Consider the following 12,441-nt stretch of genomic DNA (forward strand, 5'->3'; position numbering starts at 1 on the left):
TCTCTCTCTCTCTCACTCCTCCCAGCCACAATATCATCAAAAACCTACCAGGCCTCCCTTCTCAGTACCGCCTCTTACCACCTTGGTGATGGTGGTCCAGGCCTCTGCCCTTCTCGCCTACATCATGAATACTGCCTTAAACTCATGAATGGGCCTCAACACTACCTTGGCCCCGGATGGCCTCATCTCCACCCTGGAACTAAAGGCATCCCATGAAAGCAAAGCAAATCCTGTCACTCTTCAGCTTTGGGACCCCAGCAAGCCAGCCCTGTGGGTAAAGCTGCTTCCTGCCAAGACTGATGGTCTGGACTCAGTCGTCTCTGGGACCCACATGGTCGGTCAGGGAGCAGTGGCTCCGACAGCTCTGGCCTCCACACATGCACTGTGGTGCACACACTGACAGAAAAGAAATATGTAAAACGGACTAAAAAAATCTTTAATTTTATTCCTTTACCCTTATAGTCCTAACAGTGGAACCGCCAGCCACTAAACAACTTCACCAACCCATCCCTTTCGTCGTCCCTGTTTTTCTCAGACTAAAAGCCACATTCTTACAACGGCCTACTCAACCCTTCATGAAATGCCCCCTCCCATTGCTTTCCTGGCAGGGACATTATATGAACACCACGTCCTTCTTCACATGCCCCATCTAGGGCACACACTGTTCATTTGCCCTGCCTGCTGGGGGAAGTTATACCTGGGTGCTTGGTGAGAAAGGGCCTGTAAGGATTCCACCTTGAAAGTAAACAGTTGGGCCACAGTGACTCCTGTACAGCACATGTCCTATAGGCCATATACACTTCAGACCTGACCGTGTCCACTTATTATCCGATAGCCAGAGGGGGCTCGGCTATCATGGGCTGAGCTTCCTCAAGCACCCGGTGCTCATCACTGCTGACAGGGAGAGCCCAGGAGGCTCGAGTGCCCTGGAGTGGCTTAGAGACTTGTTCTCCACCCACACCTGGTTCCTCAGCCCTCAGCCAATGCCCCTTAGATAGGAAATAGAAGTCACCCAGGAGGGAGGGAGGGAGGGAGGCCACTCTATGACCCAGGAGGGAAAAGGACGGCTCTCTGGCCTAGGGTAGGAAGCACTCTGCCCCCCTCATCCCACACCCCCAGCAGAAGCCCTCAGAACTTGAGACTGGACATTCCTCGCAAGGGTGTGGCTGGCCTAGCAGAGCTGGTCTGGGGAACAGCTGCTGGGGGCACAGAATTAGCAACCCCTGGAAACCAGCAAGCTAAGTGAATCCCCAAGGCCTGCCTTGGATAGGGCATATCTGCTGTGACTGGGCCAATCGGATGCATGAGTCACGGAAGCAAGCCACAGAGAGGAAAGATTGTGTCCGCTTTCTCGTGTCTTTGAGGGGGTTCTCGGTCCCTGGAGTACCCAGATAACACCAAGAAGCTGCTCGGACAGTAGCTCAGCCCACAGCAACTTGGTCACGTTGATCCCTGGCTGTGAGCTGTGACATGAGATTCTTGAGATGAGGTTAAATTATGCTGATTCCACATTTGAAACGGAGTCACGCCTGGTACAGGTTCCATTTACCCTGGCAGGTAGGTCACAGGGCAGAACTGAGCCAGTCACTGTCTTAGTTTATCAACCCTTCCAAAGTCAAAGGCTGGTTTCTGAGTTCAAAAACATTGCCCCATAGATAAGAGCAGCTACGACTCAAGCTAGCTGAGTTAATTCACTCTGAGGGGTATGGAAGTCACCACAGGAAGAAGAAGACGCATTCTCATGTTTTCATATGTGCTGGGCATCACACTAAGGGATCTACATTATCTCATCCCTTTGTTTCAACCTTATGTTAAGAGAAATGTTAACCCTTGTGGTGGGAATAGAGAAATGGAAGATCAGAGAGGTTACGTGATGTCCACACAGTAAGTGAGCAGCACAGCTGGGGTTTGAACATCCACCTATGTGCACTAAACCCCTACCCCAAGAGCCTAAGCACAATGCATCTCCCATCTGTAGCTGGACTTTGGCTATTTTGTGAGTTCTCCTTTCTTCCACCCTTCTCCACCCCTTTCCCACCCTTCCAACCTCCTAACGCTAGATAGGAGAGAAAACAAGACAGACAGGAAAAGGGGTGACTGTATCATTAGACTACCTCATGCTGATTGCAGCATCTAGTTCTTTGGGGCAAGTTTAATTTTCATCATCAGGATATCTAATTTCTTCTCGTTATTTCTTCTTTGCGCACAACTACTTAACAAACCACGACCAACAGTGATCAACAGTGTTCAATAACATCCAATGACGACCAACAGCAACCAACCAACAACCCCCACAGGCTCCCAGGGCCCTAGCATTTACCTATACCCTCTGAAAAGTCCCCAGAATTACAAACATCACACAATCACAGCTGGCAAAATCACGCCCCTGCTAGAATACCAGGCAAATCATAGACAGCTGCTGTGGACAATCGGAAGCAGCCCCCCTCCCACACCTGGGATTAAAATGGAAACATAGTCTTATAATATTCCTATGTTTTTAAGGAAACCAAAATTTTCACTACACCCATCAGATTCTCTTAGAATTTCTATACTTTGTTTTCAATCAAGACATTTACCTGCAATGCATCGGTACCCCTTTCTCCTCGCTGCATACCGCAGCGGGATCAGAAATTTCCCAGTCTGGGCTTCAGGAACGAAAGCATAGGGAAGCTAGAAAGATCGCCCCCTATGACTCCTTAGAAGATGGGTGGGCGGTTTACTTGACAGATGGGGAGTGTCACACTTTTGACCTTTGTCATCAAGGGATCACCTTGAGCAGTAATGAACTCTGACCATCTAGGGGTAGGAGCTAGGAAAGGGTAAGTGTACAGAGGTAGAGACCAGAGGCCTTTCTTCTTCAACTTTCAACCAGTTCAGGAAAGTGAAGCCAGTGCCTAACTTGGAATGCACAGAAAATTAAACAGAATGTGTATATAAAATATTCTCATGATGTTTAACTCTTAGTATGCAGTCAGTAGACGTTGCTGTTGTTGATAATATGGTTGTCCTCAGTCTCCTTATAATGTAGAAGAAGCTGAGAGCAGAGACCCCTGAGAGGGGAAATGGAGAGCAGGGACTTATCAGGGCCAGACAAAAGTGAAGCATACTGAGCTTGATGGGACTGTATTATGTTCCTCCTCAATAAGTAGTTTTGAAAAGCGCTCTCTTGAATCATAATTATAGAGAAAGAAGGAAGTGGAGAACAGAGTTGACTAAAGTCAGCTAATAAAATTTTTCTGAGCATTTGGAAAAAAAAAGACATTTTAAAATTAATGGTACTACTTGTAAGTTTGAAAGCAAAAATTCCACTAGAATTGAGACATTTCTTGAACAAGCTAAGAAGATTTAAGGTCAACATGAAATAATTAGATCAGGGCTGGAGAGCTAGCTCGGCGAGTAAGAACACTGGCTGCTCTTCCAGAGGACCAGAGTTCCATTCCCAGTCCCACACCAGGCAGCTCACAACCATCTGTAACCCCAGCTCTAAAAGATCCAATGCCTCTGGCCTCTGGGTGTTGTGCTCATTTGCATATACCCACATACTGACATAAAATAGCTCTTGAAAAAATAAAGAAGAAAGAAATAATTGTTTCCATAAACTGGTTTCAAATGGGTGGAAAAAATAAAATTTAAGATACCTGCTGGGTGGTGGCGCATGCCTTTAATCTCAGCACTAGGGAGGCAGAGGCAGGCAGATCTCTATGAGTTCAAGCCCAGCCTGGTTTATAGAGAGAGTTGCAGGACAGCCAGGGTAATACAGAGAAACCCTGTCTCGAAAAACAAAAACCAAGAACAACAACAAGGTTCCATTTATAGTTGGTTAGATAAATAAATAAATAAATAAATGGCCAGCAATACAGCTCCACAGCTTTAGGCATTTGCCATGAAATCTGACAATCTATGTTCAATCCTTGAGACCCACTAAGTGGGAGGGGAAAACTGACTCCAAGTTGTCCCTCTGCTTGTACATGGTGGCACGTGTATGCTCCCCACTCCAGCAAATTAAAAAAATGCAATGACAGCTTTATAAAACAAATGCATAGGCATAACATTTTTTTAAATGTAGGAATTGAAAAGTTCAAAACAAGTATTGCTGAGTGAAATTGAATAAGACATCAATAACTGGGATATATACCATGTCCATGGATGGGAAAACAGTGCTGCTAGAATGTTTATTTTCTCAATGATCTGTAGATCTAATAACTTGCAATGAAAACTCAGCTGCCTTCTGTTTTAAGAACCCGACAGGGTGATTTTATAACGAGTGTGGAAAAGCAGGGACCCCACAACGGCAGAAGTTTGAATAGGAAGGGCAAAGCTGGCAGATCTACTGCGATTCTGAGGCTCACTCTAGGCTGTGTGGCAGCACACACCTATGATCCCAGCACTTGGGAAGCTAATAGCCTGGGCTACACATCAAGTTCTGGGACAGCTGGGGCTACACGGTGAGACCTTGTCTTCAAAGAAAAAGGACGCATTATAAAGCTACAGTAACAGAAAGATGTAAGCCTTGGTAGGAATACAGATGAATAACCACAGAGAAATATTCCTTTGGGACACAAGTGCATAAATAAGCAAGTTTTTTTTTTTTAAAGCTTAACTCTAGGAAAACAGCACTCCAGGCTCAGAAAATGTGGCATCCTGTGCTGCTCTGTCCTCTGCTCTGACACACTCATTGAATTTGTCTGTTTGGAATCCATTGGACTAAATGAGTTTAAGTCACTAACTTTGAGCAAGGAAAAATAAGTAGATAACAAACAAACAAACAAACAAGTAAGTAAGAACAATCTAGGTCCTGAGTGTAGCAGGTTGGGTTCTGTACTCAGCTGGCATAGACAAAATGGCCTTGTCTTTTCAGAGTACAGTAATGATAATAATAAATAAAAGCACATGGCAAACCATCCCAAGAATTCTACATAATCCAGAGCATCACTGAATTCCCCAACAAGATACAATAAGAGAAAGAGAAACAAGGTGGAGTGTAGGTTTGCGTGATCTATTTTCATTGATGTGCACAGGTAGAGAATTGCAGTGTATGTCACATACACATCTGGCTGTGGAGTAGCAGTCTGAAAGGTACAGGCTAAGAAGAGTCTAAGTCATATGGTGCTAAGAGCCTTGATCTTTCCTGGCAGCAGAGCCAGGTACGGCGGTGCACATCTGTCATGCCAGAGTAAGGAGGAGGAGGCAGGAAGCAGGAGAATTAGGAGTTCAAGGTTATCCTTGGCTATATAACTAGTTAGGAAAGGCTAGCCTGGGCTACCTGAGGCCCTATCTCAAACAAGCAAATAAAGAATACAGTTGGAAGATGGTCCCTAAGTCCACTGCTTTCCATACAACTAACATTAATAGTAGTGATCTTGCAGTGTTTGCCATGTGCTGGGTGCTGTCCTGGGCACGTGACATGGCCATGTTACTTTATGGGAAATGTTATTACCCCATTTTGCAGATGAGGAAACTGAGAAAGATCAAGGATCTCTGGCTAGTGAGAAGTAGAGATGGGGCTTGAAAATAGCAAGTGAGTTGGGATATTCTGGGCCAGTGAGATGAAGTGGGTAGAGGTGCTTGTTCCCAGGCCTGACCTTGATCCCCAGAACTCACACCAGTGGGAGGAGAGACTGACGCCTATGAGTTAGCCTCTGAGCTCCATGCATGTGCTGTTGTGTGCATGCACAATAGGTAACACAATAAAAGTAAACTAATTAATTAATAAATAAATGTGATATAATTTATTTTCAAGGATGAAGTGTTTTATGGCATTAAAAAGCATTTGATAGGTGATAGAAATGACAGAAAGTAGACAGGACTGACTGGTGGACCCTCAGCGAGTGCAAGGGTGGAACCCCGAGTTACCCACTTCGATGACTTGATGACCACACTATCTTTCTCAGTTTCCTCATCTGCAAAATGGATGAGTGAGATTACTGTAAGAATGATTGGGCTGGAGAGATGGCTCAGTGGTTAAGAGCCCTGACTGAGCCCTTCCAGAGGTCCTGAGTTCAAATCCCAGCAACCACATGGTGGCTCACAATCATCTGTAATGAGATCTGATGCCCTCTTCTGGTGTCAGAAGACAGCTACAGTGTACTTATATATAATAAATAAATCTTTAAAAAAAAAAAAAAAAGCCAGGCGGTGGTGGTGCACACCTTTAATCCTGGAACTTGGGAGGCAGAGGCAGGCAGATTTCTGAGTTCAAGGCCAGCCTGGTCTACAGAGTGAGTTCCAGGACAGCCAGGGCTACACACAGAGAAACCCTGTCTCGAAAAACCAAAAAAAAAAAAAAAAAAAAAAAAAAAAAAAAAAGATCATTATCTGAGAAAAGACCTCCCAGGGAAAGGACAGGTTGTCTGCATGCATGCACATGGAAACATCCTCCTTACCAGTGCAATGGCCCCAGGGCAAGAGTTTTAAAAAGCCAGGATCACAGCCCAGGGGTGGCTTTTACCCCAAATCATAGCACTTGGGAAGCTGAGGGCAGGGGAGGGAGAAGAAGAAGAGAAAAGAGAAAGCCAGGGTCACAAATGTTCTTTCAAAGGCTAGTGTCTATGGGCTTCCTGGTGGAAGCGGCCAGGTAGACAAGCAGTGAGCTACTCCTTCAGGGCTGGGTCCATGCACCGCTACCGCGTTCTAGCTTTAAGTCAGCAGCTATTTTTAGCTTTACTTTATATGGCCAGGGAAGGGATGAGGGCTATAGCAGGGGAGGCGCCAGGAGGCTCCAGTCCAGGGGCCTTCCCAGCCCCCACCCCTTCCCATGCCAGAGCTGAAGAGCTGAACCTCCCATTAAAGCAAGGCTGGGAAGAGAGGGCAGCAGGGTGGGAATGGCAGAGCCTTCAAAGAAGGTTCTGGATACACTGCTTTAGAACAGTGACTTCTGACCTTTTTGGCCACGGTACCTTTTTTTTTTTTTTAAGTCAGAGTTTGTCCTGGACTCAGTTTGTAGACCAGGCTGGCCTCGAACTCACAGAGATCCACCTGCTTCTGCCTCCCGAGCACTAGGATTACAACACACAGTGATACATACATGCGTCTATACGTTACACTTCTACACATACATGTATATGTATACAGCATTAACTAAACTTTTTTCCAGGAAATAATGCTTCATCTTGTTCTCCATGAAAGATCCAGTCATGTCTGCTTTATATTTACCATTCTTTCTTCTAAATTGATTTGCCTACCAACAAACCAGTTGGTACCTCCAGTCCGCAAAGTTGATGTTTGCTTTAGTTTCATCACAACCAACTACAAGGCAAGGCAGATTCTCACTATCCAGGACAAGATGCAAGTTTTAACTCTATGTGGTTGCAAATTCTCAAGCTTCAGGCTTCCTGGCATTTGTGGACTCTGTCCTTTTAACCAAAAGTGAAGCTCACCCATGTACCTGCAACAGGGCTTAGCTCACCACCTACTCCAGGAAGTCCTCTGTGAAATCCCAGCCTCACGCTCTAGTCCCTTACCTGGCTGTGCCTAGCACGGGCCGCTGGGCTAAGTGTGGCTCCCGTTACATTGCTGGCTTTACCAGACACAGTATATGCTTATTGAATGAACTGATCATCTTAGTAGTAACCATAGCAACTACCATTTACTGCACTCTGTCATCCCATAGTTGAGCATGCTCAATGGCTGGCTCGGTGTGTAGAGACACTTGCCTGTGAGCCTGAAGATGTGAGTTTAATCTCCAGGTCTCTTTCCACACCATGGAAAGAGAACCAACTCTCACAAGTTGTCCTCTGACCTCTACACATAGGCTGTGGTGGTCACATATGCCTTGTCCCCTCCCCAATAAATGTAATAATATTTTTAAATCACATGAGAGAAGTGCTTTGTCTCACAGATGAGGAAAGTAAGGCTCAGAAATAAACCCAGTGGGACAGGGTCACAACCCCGGACTTGTCTGGCCCCCACTTGCTCCTAATCTTAGGATCTTACTGGTCCACATCCCTCTTGGTGCCATCCAGAAGAGGGCAAGGGGCAAGTCCTTAACAAACCCTCAGGGGACTGATGACAGCTTGATTAAAGACATTTTCCAAAGCAGCAGCCACATCTAAATTTGGATGGTTCCACCTTGTGTGTGGCTTGGAAGAAAGAACCTGCAAGGTCCCCAGAGTCCCTGGATGTGGGGGCATCTCATGGGAGAGAGAAGGCTGGGCAGAGCAGGGCAGTTAGTCTTCTGAGAACTGAGCCTTAGGAGCTCCCCTCACACACCTGGGCTCAAACCCAGGACCCACAGATCCGGGTCACCCAGCCTCTGCCTGCAAAGCCAGCATGCACTCCTGCCTCATTCTCCCTGTTCTTCAGAGAGGCTAAACCTGGTCCCACCTCAGAGCCTTTGTGTCTCCACTCCCTGCTTGAAAAGCTGTCTAGACCACCCAACCCTGCATCTGAGACTACTTCATGCACTCTCTTCCTCCGCTAATGATAACCTTGAGAAATACACACACACACACACACACACACACATATGGTATGTATATGTATATATCATATATGTGTGTATTATAATATATAATATGTATATATGTATATATATACATATACATATATATATATGATTGCTTCTGTCTCCCTCACTAAACAGGGGCTTCTGGAGGACCATGCCTGCTTCCTGCTCCAGTCCCTAGCACTAGATATGGCACAATGATAGGTGATTACTGCGGTTGGCTTCAGGAGTGACTAGGTTTCCTCCTTTTAGATGTGTTGGCAGGTCAGCCCATCATGTCCTGTGTTCACCTCACCCCAGGAATGTGTATCCTTGTGATTCACAGCCAGATCTCCAAGCCCTTGGAGACAGAGAAGAGAGATCGGGAGGGATATTTGGCATATTACCTGCCATGCACCTTTTTTTACATAGACGACTGATACTCTATAAGCAGGCAAGGATTGTGCCCATTTTCTATCTGGGAAAACTGAGGCTTGCTCTCTACCCAACCTCCAGTGCCTGGTACCATGCTCAACACAAACATCTGCTGAGTCAAAGTGCAGTGAGTCGGAGGCTTGGTAAGTGACTCAAGGACATCAGAATTTGTCCTCTGTTCATTCCCATTCCATCCAGTTTTATAAGCTATTCTAGGTGCACTCAGAAGCTGGAGAGAGAGCGAGCGTGGAAGGCAGGTCCTCAGCCCAGGCATGAACCTGGTCTGTATCTCAAGCTGCAATCAGTATGCTTCCGCTTGAGCAAGCTTGGTGGGGGGGTCAGGGGTGGGGGTGGGGCTGCTGCTGCTTAGCCCTGCATCCTCGCTCCACCCTTCCCCATACTCCACACAGTGCAGAGGGACACATCCTAACTACAACATCCCACAAGCGGCTTCTTGTGCCAGGAATAATTATTTTCTAAAGAGCCACAACTGTGAGTCACTCAGCACAGCAGGAAAGTGTCCTGGAAATACCCCAATCAGAGAAGCCATGGGGCATTGCTGGAGCATGTCTATAATCCCAGTACTCTGGAGGCTGAGGTAGGAGGATTACAAGTTCAAAGCCAGCCTGAGCTATATTCTGTCTCAACAACAACAACAAAAAAGAGTGAAGGATTTGCTAACTGCTTTCTGTGAGAGTTGGCAGGTAAGTGCTTTAGATTCTGTAAGACAATGCCCAAATGTCTGGATGCCAGACAGAGGTGTTCATCTGTTACAGAATATTTTTCTTTAGACTTTTTCACATAATTATAAATCTAAAACACTCTCACTTTGTGCTATATACGAAACAGGCAGAGACTGACCAGTGACCGACCTCCCTCCCTTCATTTCTTCCTTTTTTCCTTCCTTTCTTCCTTCCTTGTCAGTTACACTATGTTGGCAAGCTGTTATAAAATGATCCTCCTGCCTCAGCCTTCCAGTAGCTGGACTACCATCTGGTCCCAGTAAAGCAACACTTAAGCCTATTAAAATAGCCTTTGTTGCTCACTATGCTGTGGGAAGGTGTGATGAGCCCTGGGCTTGCACCTTTGCTGTGGGTTGATGCTGGCACTATTTGTTCACTGCCCATGCTTTGAGCAATACTGGTGCCCTGAGTGCACCATTGTGTGGATGAGCAACTGAGGCCCAGGTGAGCAACATGTCCAAGTCACACCCTGCAGGGACGTAAGGCATCTGCACTGCCATCTCCCACTGCTCTGTTGCCTCAGAAAACTCCTCTTTTTCTTATGACATTCTCCGAGCCTCCTTATGTCCCCTCCCTGCTGGAAGTCTCCATTCCCTACTCTTGTGATCACACCTCCCTCACCAAAAATCTAGCTCAGGAGTGGTGTTCTGAAAGCCTTCCCCGTGCCCCTCAGAGGTACCTGCTCTTTTCTACCACCACTCTCAATCGTGTTTGAGTGAGATGCTGGTCTGCCTACCCATCTTTGAAGCCAGAGTCTATGTCCTTTATGTATCTAATCATTTGTTCAATAACGGACAAACAGGAGGTGCCACCGAAATATGCATTGAGTAAGGCTGGGGATGTAGAGCAATTGTCTAGAAATATGTGCTGAATGAAAGAATGTATGAATAAATGGAGGGATGGATGGATGAACAGATGGAGGGATAGACGGATGATGGATGGATGGACACGAAATAGCTGCTGGGTGAATGGATGAAGGGATGGATAGATGGATGGATGTTTTGGTGAATGGATGGATGGATGGATGGATGATTTGGTGAATGGATGGATGGATGGACAGGTATATAGCTGCTGGGTAAATGCAAGAAGGGATGGATGGGGTGGTGGATTGGTGGGTGAGTGGATGGATAAGTGAATGGAAGATGGATGGATGGATGAGTGGATGGGTGGGTGGAGGGATGGGTGAATGAATGCTGGGTGGTTGGATGGGTGAATGGATGGAGAAATGAATGAATAAACACTCTTATGATCTATTCCATGAAATATGTTTCATAGCAAAGTTGAGGCCAGCCCCAGTTCTGCTAAAACACAAGCTAAAATCTAGCTGTGTACATACTTCGAGAGTAAAGAGAAATGATTGCATCTTACCAAATGTCTGATGAGTGTACAAATGTCTGATGAGAGGACAGCCTTGCTCTGGTCCTTCCTGCCAGTCCTCAAGAACTGCTTTATTGCCCTACCTTTTCTGATAAGAAAACGGATACAGAGAGGCAGAGTAGCTCACCTAAAGCCACACAGGAAATATATCACCTTAGACCATCTATTTCTTTGCCAACTCCTCTGCTGTTGCTCTGCGGGCTGAGTTAGACTCACCTCCATCTGCATAGGTCTCCGTGCCATAGCCGTCCTGTAGGCCGTTATTCCAAGTGCCCTCGTACTTGGCACCACTGTTTGTGCTCTGCCGGATTCCGTAGCGCCCCTTAAAGCCATGCGTCCACTCCCCCTTGTAGAGCCAGCGCCCCTTGGTCTCTATGCCAAGCCCATGTCGTTTGCCCTGGCTCCAATATCCCTCAAAAGTATTCCCACTGGGCCAGGTGTAGACGCCTGCCACTTCAAAGCCAAAATTCCAGGAGCCCGAGTATTCACCCTGGCCCTTTGGGCCGGTGCACAGTCCGTGCCCATGTGCCTTTCCCCCTTCCCAGCCCCCACAATACGCCCCGCCATCATCAAAGTCAAAACGGCCCCCACTCATCTCATCCTCGCTCCTGATAACTCCTCCGTCCTCCAGCTTGGGCGTAAGGGTACCTGATGTTCTCCAGGCACCTTCAGGCTGAGCCCCTAGACTCACCACCAGGCTAGAGGTGGAAAAAAGCAAGATGCCAATAGAGGCAGAAAAAGCCCAAAGGCCAAGTCAGCCGCGGGGGCGCTGGTCAGTGCCATGGCTGAGAGGCCCCCTCAGTCATCCCAACAAGGCAGCAACTTAAAAAGGAAGCAGACTGAAGAGACTCCCAGTTCCCACAAAGCGTCCCAGGTCCAGCTTCCATGGAGTCCGATGTGCCCTCCTTAAGAAAAGCAACGAATGGAGTTGAGGGGTCCTGTCTTTTCGAAGAGGGACAATTCTCGGTTTAGCAGCCCAGCCGAGGCTGAATTCCCGCCACCCACCCTGAAGCAGCCGCTGGCCCCCTTCTCATCCACCCCAGTGGGCGTGCGGCTCAGATCTCCCAGCTGCCCCGCCCCTTCTCCAGCCCTGCCTTCCTCCCAGGATAGAAAGGTCAGTGTTGCCCTAACAAGGCCATTGGATCTCAGAAGCTGCTCCCAAAATAACCCCCTGGCTGGCCCAGCCTCCTTTAGAGCTGGAGGGAGGGAGGGGGGCTTCCAATCCGCTGGGCCTGCAAACCCAGGCAGTGGCCCGAGGGGGCTGAACAGGAAATCTGAGAACCAAGTGTGGACAGCCTAGCCACTTGGTGGCTTGCCTTCTTGTGGATCAGAGCAGCCTCCCGTCTACAAGTCCCCAGGTTCCGCAGGCAGGGAGAAGAGCCTGAGACCAGCAGACTGTGTTATCCAGCTAGGGCCACTTCATATCCCCAGAGTACTGGAGGTGGCAGACATGGGGCTCTACCA

At 47.4% G+C, this 12,441-nt stretch overlaps 1 protein-coding gene across 1 annotated transcript in view; it reads right to left on the reverse strand.

The window, feature by feature from the left end:
- The window catches only part of Jph2 (junctophilin 2), a 62,638-nt gene extending 50,618 nt beyond the window's left edge, over window positions 1-12,020 (reverse strand). The window contains exon 1 of the mRNA XM_031372666.1: window positions 11,194-12,020. Coding sequence (XP_031228526.1) covers window positions 11,194-11,572 — 379 coding nt within the window. The 5' untranslated portion in view covers window positions 11,573-12,020. The remainder of the gene's footprint in view (window positions 1-11,193) is intronic.
- Window positions 12,021-12,441: the final 421 nt, after the last annotated feature.

The sequence above is a fragment of the Mastomys coucha genome, unplaced genomic scaffold, assembly GCF_008632895.1.
Source record: "Mastomys coucha isolate ucsf_1 unplaced genomic scaffold, UCSF_Mcou_1 pScaffold15, whole genome shotgun sequence".
Classification (NCBI taxonomy): domain Eukaryota; kingdom Metazoa; phylum Chordata; class Mammalia; order Rodentia; family Muridae; genus Mastomys; species Mastomys coucha.